The 14,535-nt window shown below is 39.1% G+C and overlaps 1 protein-coding gene across 1 annotated transcript in view; it reads right to left on the bottom strand.

Annotated features, from left to right (window-relative positions):
- The window catches only part of prom1b (prominin 1 b), a 43,868-nt gene that overhangs the window by 14,548 nt on the left and 14,785 nt on the right, over positions 1-14,535 (bottom strand). Inside the window, 13 exon segments of the mRNA XM_034188018.1 lie at positions 3,008-3,160; positions 3,484-3,643; positions 3,781-3,789; positions 3,915-3,978; positions 4,092-4,166; positions 4,267-4,484; positions 6,674-6,697; positions 8,316-8,405; positions 8,500-8,563; positions 8,662-8,782; positions 9,876-10,081; positions 10,176-10,202; positions 11,355-11,416. Coding sequence (XP_034043909.1) covers positions 3,008-3,160; positions 3,484-3,643; positions 3,781-3,789; positions 3,915-3,978; positions 4,092-4,166; positions 4,267-4,484; positions 6,674-6,697; positions 8,316-8,405; positions 8,500-8,563; positions 8,662-8,782; positions 9,876-10,081; positions 10,176-10,202; positions 11,355-11,416 — 1,273 coding nt within the window.

The following is a 14,535-nucleotide window of genomic DNA, read 5'->3' as shown; positions in this document are numbered from 1 at the left end:
GAGAACATTGTCGATATGATTAACCTTTACCTTGTCTGGTAATAATTGAAGAATTTTGACCCACATGGAGGGTTTTCCCAACATTTGGCACTGCTGTGCTATATGTGCTAGTGTTATCTTCATAAAGCCAAATGAACACTGCAAATCTTCAGGTGTGACAAAGTATCAAAAAAAGTCATAACTGATGAAGAAAGACAGCTGTGGCCACAGCAGATAAACACAGACCACCAGAGATCCTATTTGGAAGAACGCCGGATAAAAATCTGAGCATATTTGCTGGACAGGTCACACAATGCTAACACAGCGCTACTGTCAGCTGTCGATTCTAACGTTACAGTTATTTTTTTAATTTGGTTTGCCAAAATGAGTCAGAGTAACATTTTAGTATAGATTTATTAGACTCTAATAGGCCTGATTTATTAAAGATTTAGATGTGTAAAAACATGCTCAAACGCCATTGCAATCGCAAATATACCTGCATGCTGCACTACTAAGAGTGTGTAGTGAGGATTGCGTATGTTAAATGCATGTTGCCAATTTAGCACATTTGCCTTCATGAATATGCAATTTGGTCTTTTTCCTTATAAGTGCGCAAAATTGTGGGAGGAAACAGGCAAATGCATGAGGTCTGCACACGCAACATGATTTATCAACGTAACGGGAAAATTAGCAGGTGCTGCTGACGTCTGTATGCTGCAAGTTTGAAATCTTGGTGTTAACTGATTGCACTTGACAAACTGCTGTTCAAGATTGCTGTTCCAGAACAGAGGCTGCACAGAAAATAAATTAATTTATTGTAAACGGACATATTTAAATTATTTCATGCTTGTTTTATAATGAATAAATGTCTCCGTGTGTAACAGGTAGACCAAAAACAGATGAATATATCAGAGTCCGTGTGGGACATCATGACTGTGCACAAAGGATGCACAGTGCTGGAACATGCTCATGCACTGGCTTTTACAACAAACAAGAACAATCTCCTATTTCAAACATTTATTTTTTGTTCATTTTTGCCCTATATATATTAGGGGTGTCACAATACATGTATCTGAATCGTACGGCATACATGCGGTGGTTCAGGGCACAGAACTGTATGCAGAATACACGGTATGACTGCATAGTATGATTATACATGTGTATTTGCTTCCATAGGTGACCAACACTTCATCTCATGTCTACAGACTATGTCACTCTAGTTTCATGATCTGTGCAGGAGACGGTGTGGTCTTCTGACTCAGTGCACCCCTCAGCCTGCTGTGTATGCCGAATACAGGAAACAGTGAGCCAGCCAGTTGAAGCAAGCGAATTGATATTCCAATCATAAACTTCGGAAGCATAAATGGAATTGGTTAATGTACCTTTTTCTTCTGAAACTTCAACCCAAAAGTGAAAGTGTACCAGTCCCATATTTGTTGATGAAACACTTTCCCCAGATGCGGTCAGACCGAATTCAAGTTTAGATCAAAAATGCCACCAACGTATGACAAAGTTGAAGTTTTATAGTCTAAAATTTCACAGATTGCTGCTGAACAATGATTTCAATTAATTACAGAGTGAGGTTTATGAGAGGCCGCCATTTGTGCAAAAGACAAACTTAAAATTGGCAAAATATTAAGAGTCTGGAACAAGGCATCGCAAATTAACAAAACACTTAAGCTACACAGTAAATGAATTCCAATGCAAATCACAAGAGATGCAATCAATTCATAAACATTTAATGAATATTGAAGCCCACAATGTCTAAATACAAATATGAATTGAACCGTGACACCCTGAAAAAAAAAGAAAAAAAAAAGATATGTGTGTGTGTGTGTCTAATTGTAAGTTGCCAATTTCGCGATCCCAGTTTCCACTGCATACAGCATGAACTTTGAACCTTTGGCTGTACGCTTTGCTTTCATTTGCAAAATCTCAGAGTACACTCATGATGTCTGTCATGGAATCCCCTGAAAAAATACTTTACCAGCAGTGAAATTATTCATAATTATGAAATATACCACAGAAATAAAGGTACTTTATAATAATTAGATTTCAACACATAGTAAATTTGGTCAATTTTGCAGAAATTTAAAAGGGCCTTTAATTAATTAACACCTTTAATTGATCTTGAACTTTATGAAAACGAAGTGAAACACAAGCTAACCATTGATTATTTGTATTAGCAGTAATATTACTACATTTAACATTATTCCAGTAATGTGCACTGCCACAGACGTAGACCTGGCAAACATAATTATATTGCCATGTGACATGGAGCTTGCACTTACTCTTGAATGTTCATTTACATATGATAGGGCATCCAGTAGTTTCTCTTCCAATTGCTGTAGAGTGTTTTCTGGGTACAGTCACTAGTTTCTCCTCACATGCTCCCCTTTAATGTTGTTGCTTTCATTGGTTTTATTTTGCTCTGTCAGCTTTTTTAGTTAGCATCTCCTTTTGCTTTTACCCTTTCACTTTAGACTGTTTAGTTCTCAGTTTTGTCTGTTTTCTGTTCCACCACTTTGTTGTGGGTCAAGAGGTCTCATGCTTTCCCCGTTCACTGTAATCAGTCTCACCCATGCACGATCACTCCCCACACCTGTTCCTTATCCCTGCTGCTTATTTAACCTCTACGGTCTTGTTTCAGGTGGTAAGTTTTCATTTTCATTCCCAGCCTTCTTTTTGAGTGCGTTTCCCGAGTGTCTTTTTCACGGTTTTGCCATTTTGCTCTGTTTACTGGACTGAGTTTTTGCCTGCAGATTCTAACCTCAACACCTCATGCTGTGTTTTGTGTTACAAAGTTTGGATTGATCATTTTTGAGCCACCTAAAGGAATGGACAACTTTTGCCTCGGTTTTGTGAGAACTTTGAGATCTATCAATAAACTTCTTTTTTTTTTTTTTTGCTCACTTTAGGAGTCACTTCTTCCGTAAAGTTGCCTGCTCAGGTCTCATGACAAATGCAGGTCCAAATTAAAAAAAGTATTTCCACAATTTGAGCTATGATTGTTGGTGCAGTGACCTACGCCATGAGCAGGTTGCCTCCAGTGTTTGAGAGGCAGCCGCGGGTTGTGGGTGTGGCCTGTTTGTCGTAGCCGCAGGTGCCGGAGAGGAGACCCAGAATGTTGAAGGCCAGGATCAAGACAACTATGCAGAGTACCGCCACACAGCCAATCCACCTGAGGCACAGAAACACACATATCCACCTTATTACAGTGTTAAGACAATTAGATAATTAAATCGATTAATCAGTCAACAGAGAAAATAATCTATTCCTTCATTTTCTAATACTACTTACTCTAATAAGGGTCACTGGGAAGGTTTTATTTTCTTCTACATTTTTACATTCCATTGTGAATATCTTCTGGTTGGCAAACAAAAGTAGTAATTTGAAGATGACTCCACGCGTTTGTGGGAAATAAAACTTCAACATTTTTACTATTTCACTGGCGTCTGCTCCCAGATCTGACCTGTGTGAGCTATGTCAGTGTAGAACACAGACCTGTAGAAGTCCACTTGGTCCATTTGAGGATAATACGACTCAATGTTCTTCTGTCCTTTGTTGAGGAACATGGTGAAATTGACCAGAGAGGCCTCCACCGGAAACATCTTCGAGAAACCGTTGATCTCTGCGCCAAACTTGTCCAACATGGCTTTCACTCCTGCACAAACAGATAGGCAGAAGATAGTAAAGACATGCTAATAAATGAATGGAAAAAAATTAATCTGTCAACTCTGATGTATCAACAACAGAATAGAAGTAGTCATGCAGAAAGTAAAGTGAAGAAATAGAACTTACGAGGCAGAGCTGTGGTTTAATCATCCACATATACGGAGAAGGTGAAAGAAAAAAATGTGAAAGACTATAGTCATGCTGTTTTAAATAAATGACAGATACGAACTACATACATTCATACGGATACATGTAATTACCTGCGACAATGTTTTTAGTTTGCTCTTTAACCATACTTGGTGTATCGTTAAACGATGAGTAACCCTGGAGATGGAAAGAAAGATGATTAATCTGAACAGAGATGTGTTCAGGATGGATGAAGGAAAACAAACAATGCGGATTCACGGCAGGATGATGTACTGAATAAGGACGTTAACCTTTTGGACGATGTTGCTGAGATCTGTTTTCAGAATGGTCTTGATGTTGGTCAACGGCTGATTGACACTTGGGAGCTGACAGACAGGAATTTGAAGAGTTAATTATTACTTATCTGATTTGTTTGCTGTGTGTCACTGTGCTGTGTATTTTGGACAGTATTTCATTCACGGGTACCCTGGAGAAATCTGCACTGATTTCCAGCTGTGACAGCGTGGAGCGGATGGCTTTGCAGGTGGGCGACACAGCTCCGTTGGTGCAAGCGGGGTCGGACAAGGTGTTGGACAGAGATGCTCGTTCTGCTGACAGACTGGTTTGAAGCTTCCCTGTCCCCTCCTGGAGCACCTCCAAGGAGGAGCTGACGTTCTCTAGGGCCTCCTTTGTCTCCCTCATGGCTACAGCAGGAACAGGAAGAAGCTCAGCCACATGTTTGATGGTAAATCATTGAGGGAAAATGAAAATGTCAACAAAAATATCCATGTCTGTTCACACTGACATTTTGTTGAGCCTCACTGGTTTTATACTCACTCTATGTGCACAGATACAAACACCTTATAACTATCAAAACACAGCAGTGACACTGATCACAGACTAATAACCCATACAGGAAACTCTCATAGGCGTAGGAACCAGAGTGGAATCAGGTGGGCCTTGTCCCTCCAGCCAACTAAACATTCGCCATATTACTTTTTTAAATTACATTTTCCAGTCTTTAGAGCATACGGAGGTGATCAGGTAGATGGACATTGAAGAGGTGTTACAGGAACAAACTTTGGTGGCTGCACAAATGATCTGTTGCTACACTGACAATTTGCATCCATTTCCTCACCAGGAAATTTCTCACTTCCCTCTGCCATCAAAATAACATTTTCCACAAATGTGTACACAAAGAAGTGCTATGTCTGGGGAGGAGTTTTTTTTGTGTGTTTGTTTTCCTGTATTGGTATTGTTCTTGTTATTGATGTTCTGTTTTCTTAATTAATGTTTTTGCACAGTGCTGAGAAATAATTCTGATGTATAGTTATATGTGTGTCAATTTAAAATAAATAAACACAGAGTTCCAACATAGCATTTTCGAGCAGACACGTCTCTTAAAAGGGAATGATAAATGTCAATACGCTTTGTTTATTTCATGTTATGCTCAAAACAGAGTTACACATGCACCGAAAGTACTTGTGCTATGCACTATAGACTTTGTGCTACAGAACGTCAAGATGTGGTCCATTAATCGATAAATTGGTATATTTTATATATCTCAAATGGAAGACATCACTGGTATACAAATATTTAGAAGTTGTCTGCTTCAGAAATAAAATGTGCTATTTATTATGGATTTTGGCATGTTTAATTTGAATATGACAATGGCTAATTGGCTACTGTTTACAAGATATACAAGGTTTTACATTTTGCGTCTACATAATTATATTGTGTTAACAGTAGAGTTTTCATGAAAAAGCATAAACATAGGTCTTTTTTTAAGTTTCTCTGACTGTTTGTATAATATTTCACCTGTTCTCTTTTTGTAACACTTTAAAAATCAGCAAAGTAGCACAGTATGTACAATTTCTTAAAACTACAGCCAATCAACAATTTCAAACAACATTTTCATTCTTCATGGCCCAAAATTAGTAAAGTTTGACTATCTTATTTCAGAAGCATTTTGGCTGTAGACCAAAACAGACTGCCTCCTCAGGTCATTTATTCCAACTGTAGTCAGACTGTTTAATACCTCAAAATGTTTTTAGCACCATAACCACTTGACGATTTGCACTATTAACTATGTCTTCTTCCACCTTTTGTGTTTTATTTCATACACAACTGTGCAATTTATCCTGTGTAATAATTTTACTATATATATATATATATATATATATATATATATATATATATATATATATATATATATATATATATATATATATATATATATATATATATATATATACACACACACACTCACTTATATTCCATTTTCATATAATGTGTTCACGTTAGTATTTATGCACCCACCAACAAACATTGCAATATACTTTAGTCACCTTTCTTTAATGTAAATGATTTTCCTTTTTCTTTACTATTGTACAACTCTTGTTGCTGCAACAAGTGATTTTTCCCCACTGTGGGATCAATAAAGTTTATCTTATCTTATTTCAGGGGACATCATTATATTATTAAAACTAACAATGCACTATCAATATTTAGATCTGGGTTCAATTCCCATTCACACTACCTGCTACCTGTCTGCATCCCATTCCATCTATCAGCCTTGTCTGGGAAAGTAACCTGTAATGCACTGGTGTCCCATGTATGAGTCATCACAGACTCTCATTCACTTCACTTTAGGGTATCCAGGGATGAACACTGACACGCGTGGCCTGTGTGAGACATTCTACTAAAAACGATAATGCAATTATTTAAATTAATTTTGACGGATCAGGCCAAAAAACTGTCCACTTCCCACCTGTGAAATTCCTACACCCATGGGAAAGCCACAACAAAAAGATGTTGATAGGTTACAATGACTCAGGCTCTACTCAGGATTCACCATCACCATATTAAATGAATCCGAACTAGCACTGATTACCTTTGATGGCAATCTCAACTTTTGCTTTAATATAGTGGAAAGGAAAGGAAAAGAAAATGGAAAAGAGATGCATCAGAACTCTGCAGTAATAACACCACAAAAGAAGAAGCTACAGCTACAATATTAAGGAGAGGCATATGTAAATGTGTCTCTTTATTCTAGTATTTACAATTGAAGAAAATATATCGGTTTGTCTTCAGACATGATCTGATGAGTGATTTTTTTTTGCACCCACATGTGAAAATGTAAAGGCAGGAACACCCTCTAAGATTAAACTGGTTTCAATTTTAGTTGTCTGTTAATACACCTGGTGACACAACTATGTATTTGATGAAATATGACCAATATGGCAAAACCACATTTTATGGTGTCTGGCATGGAGAAACTCATACTTGGGTTTTTAAACACTTAAATTCACAGATGATATGTGAAATCGTCTACTCAGACTTTCCTATTTATTAGCATTCGACCAGAAATTTAACCTTGACCATTGAGATTCATTAATAACTGATCCAAATCAAATCACTTTTCCCCATCTGTAGGTCCAATGTACCTGTAAAGGTTGATCAAAACTAGATTAGAGATTCTAAGATATACGAGTATGCTAAAATACGCACACGCAGTTATATGGAGCCCAATCCAACACAAGAACATACACCAACAGCAGCATCACCAACAAAACTAACAATAATAAGGATAATAATCAAAGAAAACTGAATTTAATTAAAATAACATTAAAACAATCATGTTTTGTATATTTGTTTTCACCTGTGTTTGTCATTGTGGAGCAAATTAAAAGCATGCTACAATTTGTTTAAGCCAACAAATTTAAGACACACACACACAAAAAAAAAAAAAAAAAAAAAAAAAATCACAAAGCTCTTAAGGCCCCTTCACACATAGTGCGAAGTTTGGTCGAAAATGGCGAAACAGTTCGAATTTGCGCACCACGACACAACGCGCGGGCAGGCGTGTACGATCCTGGTGCGAGAGTTCGTGCACACGACAGTGTCTTTCGAGCAGCAACACAGTGCAAGGTGCACCACATATGTTGTTGCGTGTTTTTATTTTTTATAAAGGTATTTATGACCTTAAATCAAAGTAATTTTACTAATTGTTTCATGGGGAATTAGCTTCATTCAGTCTTTAGGTCACATTTTCTTCCACCTATTTTATGGCTCCTTCCTTTGAAATGCTTATGCAGCTTCTGGGGAGTCAGCACTTTTTTAACAACTCTAAGTCTGATGCGGAAATTCAGCAAACATCCCCATTATACATTAAAAGTATTTTCAACAAGAGGGTTTTTTTGGGGGGGTGGGGGGGGGGTAAGTATTTGAAAAAACAAAAACAAACAAACAAACAAAAAGATAATCAGTGTCTGATATTTGAGGGGAAAAAAAAGCCCATGAAAGTTTGCGCATCAGACTTACAGAGTTATTAAACAGTGCCGTCCCTTCCGGGGGGAAATCCTCCTGACTCCTGTTGGATGAACCACTGGACTGGACCAGGAACGGTCTTGTAGTTTACCAAAAAACAATCAGATGTGATGGCAAAGAAAATCTGGCGATTTTATCTCCACTCCACACCACCAGCACGGAACTGTGATATTGTGGTGACCATAAGCTGCTCATGAGTGCATTACCTCCTGCCATACGCAAGGCCGTGTCCAGGGAAGGAACCACCTCCTTCTCCAGCTGACTGTGGATTCTCCCACCTAGCACAGGCCCAATATCTGCCAGCAAACACAGGAAGATTAGAAGGTCCGGCTTCCACACACCGCTTGCCCAACCTGAGACAAAGATGTTAATACTCTGGGTTCCACTTACTGTCCAAGTCTGACAGGACTTTGTTCTTTACGACGGTGTACTGAGCCATCAAGTACTCAACTTGCTGCAACAGGAAACATGATTACATGAGAGGGGCAGACCAACTTTAGACATTTATGTCTGTATTTGTTTTCTTTTTTAAACATACATGCTTGCACATACCGCAGGTGTATTGTTTGCAAATGTCTTCAGGTCCCTCATATTGGTACTGATGAATCGTTGCGTGTTCTTGATCTGGGCACTGATATTATGATTCGCAGCATAAGCGATTACTACGCCTGCACTAAAACACACAGGAGTCGTCAGTAAAACCAACGTGTGTAGTGACTACTGTTTGTCAGTAGAGGGCAGTAACCCCCACCCCCATCCCAAACAAGACATCACCATAATCCTCAAAACATCTAAAAATAGAGCCTAGGTTAGAAAATTTTGGCATTCCCCTTTAACTTGTGAGATCTGAATGGGAACAGGAGCATTTGTGTTTTCTGTAACTACAGGTTTCAGAGGAAATAATAAAAAAAAAGCACACGTACAAAATTCATGCCCACGGGGGCCTATAGAGAATATTAGGTTCCAGATTGTACACTGTGGGCTTCAACTCAAAGTGGCCGATAGGGTCATTTAAGCTTTTTATCAACCCGAATCCACGGTGTGCAGTGTGTGATTCTGGTTACTGAGACAGAGAATCCTCTCTCAGTCAGCCCAACATCAAACTGTGCTACACAGTTTGGATCAGATTTCTCCCTTCCTGCACCTGCCTTCTCCACATTCAGAGAGGTTCATGCATACTTGCAGTTTTGGACATTTTGTGAAATAATGTGAACAAGGAATACACCTTTTTGAAAAAGTTAATATAGCTCAGATGCTAAAGTTGGTGGCAAAACAAACAAACAAACAACAAAAACCTAAATAGTCACAAAAGATACATTTGAAGAAGAGAATCAGCCCAAGCTTGACAGTGGCACAACATTTCAACTTGAAAATACCCAATCCATGGTAATCCTATGGTAACAGTCTATTAATTGCCAGAATTTGGCAGTGACCTTTCTGGAGTCCACCTCCATGTGTGTGTCAATTTTGATGCAAATCAGAGTGGAAAAAACTAAAATTTTCACTTTTCACCACAATGACTGACCTTTTCTAAATTTGACCTCCCCCAAGCAATTCCAGAACCCACCTCCACCCGTGCTAGAATTAGTGCAAACTGTAGTAAATAAATAAATGCCTATTAGAGGTTACATATTAAGGTTGGCAGAAATCAGCCAAAGAACGTCAGAGCAGTGGGTGAACAGAAAGACAAACGTTCAACCTCAGAGAACCAAAAATAATGATCATGACAATGATGAACAAAAAGAGGATAATGTCAGAGAGCTCACATGATGAAGATGGAGGTCACGATGAGTGAGGCCGTGTAGAAACCTCGCTGGCAGTCGGCGTTCTTCCTTTGTCTCTGGTGCATCTCCCCTCCACAGTTCTCACAGCATCGGCACATACAGAAACATAAGCCGATGATTGGGGTGAGGACAACAAACAGCACCCCGATGGTCGCACAGATAATGAATCCGGTTTCATAGTAGAGCCACTGTGAACGGGGGGGGGGGGGGTAGCATGTTATTTTGTAGCAGCCTGGCACACGTTACAGTTAGAAAAATTTCACACTGGTCAAAAGAGTTTACCTGCAACAACAGGACCACGTTTTCTGGCTGCAACGTGCACGCATGTGGCAATGTGCACACAGAGACACAACATAAGACAAACAAGCAAAATGAGGTCAGCTTTAAAGCTAAAAGAATGAGTGGAATCAAAAGCAATTTATAATGTTGAATATGAAACCAACAAGGAGACATGAAAGACAAAAACAGAAGTAAGTTAAAGAAACATCATATGTGTTGAAAGGAGTTTGAAGACGCTGCTCCCTGCCCTGCAACATGACCCGGCCCTCTGCATGTTCCCCTGTTACCCCAACCACCTGCATGTCCTCCATCAGCACGTCTACAAACCTCCTCTTTGGAGGCTCCATCCTCATCATTCTTCTCCCTGTATACACCAGATCCCTCCACTGCACATGTCCAAACCATCTCAGTCTCCCGTCTGACTCTGTCTCCAAACTGTTCTACCTGAGCTGTCCCTCTGAGATGTTCACTTCCAATCTTGTCTATTCTCGTCCCTCCCAAAGAAAATCGGAGCATCCTCTGCTCCGCCACCTGTCTTTTTGTTAGCGCTACCACCCCGTACAGCACAGGAGGTCTTATTGCAGCCTTGACCCCTTCAGTTTTGCAGATATCCTATCACAGATCTCTCCTGCAACAGTTCTCCACCATGTACACACAAAATCCCTGTCCAGAAATCAAAGATCCAAACTTGCATTGTCATGGGAAAACAGATTTTCACCACTCAGCTAAATAAACTGTGTGCACAATTTCATGTCTGTGCCTCAAACTAAATAAAATATTTGTGAAGATCTTATTTCACACTGACACGTCAAAATGAGTCTAGAATAAAATATATAATTCCACACTGCATTTGCCAAAACATAATTTTTCAATTGTATTAAATATTAGACTCTGCATACAGTCCTGTGTCAATATTTTGGGCACATTTGAAAAACACTAAAAATGTGCTAAACATGTATATCTGTAAATATAAGCAAAATGTACATCGACTTTTCACCAAATGTGATATTTGTTGGAAAAGGAATGCTTGGACACTTTCTATGCACAAATTAAAAATCCAACCATACAGTTTAATCAAAACGTGTGCCTTAAAGTTTTGCAGAGACAGTGCTGCATTTCCGCATTTCAATTAAAAGGATTCATCAGAACGTGATGACGTATCGTGAGCCAGCGCTGACATACCTTTCTCAGTTCTTCCATTTTGAGTCCCCCCTTGTTTTGCTGAACAATTTTAATAATCAGATCTGAAAAAGAAAACATGATGCAGATAATCGCTGTGTTTATATCTACAGAAATTATACAGCATAATGATAATCTTTACAGGATAATAATGATGCTAATGACACAAAGAATGGAACAAATATTTTAACTAACATAAAATTCTTGTAGAAATAAAACAAAAAAATGTACTTGATTAATATTTTGATTCAGCTACAATTCTAAATAAATTTGAAACATTATGCCAGTGCAACCTGACGCTGTTTGAACGCTGTCAGTGTGACGAGCTAACGAGCGCTGCGGCTCAGTCCAGATGAGCGTTTATCGAGGTCAGTCGACCTTAAGCCAACCTGTGACTCACCCAGACTGTTACTCAGCAGGTGAACGCACGCACAATAAGGTTTGTTATTTCCGCTGTACATCACATCACAGTCAAATCAAATATTTCTTATGAGCTCATTGATGCAGAGTGCCAGCTGAAGAATGGACGAAAACTGCAGCCCTTTTTTCATTTGGTCAACAGATTTTAGGGGAAGAAAGGTAGTGTGACAGTTGGAGACTCCGGCCAAGTGTTTTGGTTTCCCACGTGGTTTCTGGGTCTTCCATGGTTTCTTGTTACACCACATGCCTCAGCAACGCATACAGGTCGACTGTTTTTAGTCCTGCGTGTCCACCCGTGTATGAACAACACAACTTAATGAGTTTTGATTCCATTTGGACCAATCAGTGAAATGGCCAAAGGCAACGTGATTTTTAAAATTAGTTAAAAGTCAAGGTCACAGGCCAAGGTCAACATTTGTGGCCAATACTTAAACAGAGACCATTATGGAAGAAGTAATATAACACCATAACCTTTGACCTTGGTGACCATGAGGGGTCCAACACATTTAGAATGGCTCAAGACTGAAGATAAAGCTATCAATATCTTTTGGCTTCTCCCCTGTTGCATGATGTCATAACAGTGGCTCATGTAGGCATCCACATGTTGATTTGGCCAAAACAAATTTACTCCAGATGTCCTTCATGAAGAAGGTCCAGGGGTACCTGTAGAAAGGGCCATAGATGGCTCTGAACTGGGAACCTTCAGCTTTTAGAAGAAAGTGCACCAACTGCTCACTCCACCATGTGATAAAACTATGGTTACATGGCCTCCAACCTTGACACCTGTAATTTTGATTTCCAGTAAGTATGCTGCGACCTTACTTAACTTCTAATTTTGAGAACCTCAGCACAAACAAAATCTCACACGAAACTCAGGTTGGGAACCAGGACTCGAGACAATCATCTCTGCATTAAAAACTTTCTATCATTCAATCTTTAAAAGTATAAATAATAATTTTGGTCAAGCTATGGACAAAATAGCTGTAGACAAAAATAAAAAAGACAACTTTCAGTGCTGTCCTGCAGTGCTGGTTGATGACTTTTAAAGCAGCGTCGCTAACATTGCTAACATGGAGATTGTCACACAGCAAGTGATGCACACAATGTAAGCAGATGGAAGCCAGTTTAGCGTGTGAATGCTGACACAGCACCCACACATTCATTCTCTCCAAAAACAGTCAAATCCGTTTTCAGCTGCCTTCATTCATTTATGTTTTCTTGGGGATTTTGGATCTTGTAAAGTCTACAACCCCTGGCAAAAATTATGGAATCACCGGCCTCAGAGGATGTTCATTCAGTTGTTTAATTTTGTAGAAAAAAAGCAGATCACAGACATGACACAAAACTAAAGTCATTTCAAATGGCAACTTTCTGGCTTTAAGAAACACTATAAGAAATCAAGAAAAAAAGATTGTGGCAGTCAGTAACGGTTACTTTTTTAGACCAAGCAGAGGAAAAAAATATGGAATCACTCAATTCTGAGGAAAAAATTATGGAATCACCATGTAAATTTTCATCCCCCAAATTAACACCTGCATCAAATCAGATCTGCTCATTGACATTGACCCTATGCAGCCCCATATCATCAATGACTGTGGAAATTTACATGTTCTCTTCAGGCAGTCATCTTTATAAATCTCATTGGAACGGCACCAAACAAAAGTTCCAGCATCATCACCTTGCCCAGTGCAGATTCGAGATTCATCACTGAATATGACTTTCATCCAGTCATCCACAGTCCACAACTGCTTTTCCTTAGCCCATTGTAACCTTGTTTTTTTCTGTTTAGGTGTTAATGATGCCTTTCGTTTAGCTTTTCTGTATGTAAATCCCATTTCCTTTAGGCGGTTTCTTACAGTTCGGTCACAGATTCATGTCAGTCCACTTGGTGCAACAGCTCTCCAAGGTGTGTTCACTCCTTCTTAGATGCAGACTAACGAGCAGATCTGATATGATGCAGGTGTTAGTTTTGGGGATGAAAATTTACAGGGTGATTCCATAATTTTTTCCTCAGAATTGAGTGATTCCATGCTTTTTCCCTCTGCTTGGTCTAAAAAAGTAACCGTTACTGACTGCCACAATCTTTTTTTTCTTGATTTCTTATAGTGTTTCTTAAAGCCAGAAAGTTGCCATTTGAAATGACTTTAGTTTTGTGTCATGTCTGTGATCTGCTTTTTTTCTACAAAATTAAACAACTGAATGAACATCCTCCGAGGCCGGTGATTCCATAATTTTTGCCAGGGGTTGTAGAATCAGCTCTTTAGTGTTAAAAGTACTGAGATGCAGGTGTTTCAGTCATGTAATTGAAGTCTACTGTGTAGAGGGTGAAAAGAAGGTAGCCAGCACCAACCCCTGGGGTGCCCCCGTGCTACTGACCACCATATCAGATGGGCTGTCCTTCAAACTGAAACAGTGGACAAACTTTTCATCTGACACAAACGTCCACAAAGGCTGTCATGTGAGACAGTCTGCTAAACCCACTGAGAGACTTTGAACCATGAAAATACACATCACTGAAATGTATTAAAAGAAATTGCCAGGACAACCAGACAATTCAATCATTCAGCTTGGCTATGACAAGTCATTCCATGTACATTTTGCTGGTATTTGAAAGGCTATACACCAGTGCTTCAAGAATAATCTGTCGCTGCACACATACAACAGTACTTCTGCATGATATCAGCTATCTTAGTCATAACTTGTTCCTGGTGTCACTCTTCACAATTTTGTTAAAATCCATCCTTTACATCTTGAGATGGCTTAT

This window comes from Thalassophryne amazonica, chromosome 15 (assembly GCF_902500255.1).
Source record: "Thalassophryne amazonica chromosome 15, fThaAma1.1, whole genome shotgun sequence".
In the NCBI taxonomy this organism is placed as follows: domain Eukaryota; kingdom Metazoa; phylum Chordata; class Actinopteri; order Batrachoidiformes; family Batrachoididae; genus Thalassophryne; species Thalassophryne amazonica.
Note: the sequence above shows the minus strand (reverse complement) of the source record. Positions and strands in the feature narration are given on the sequence as shown.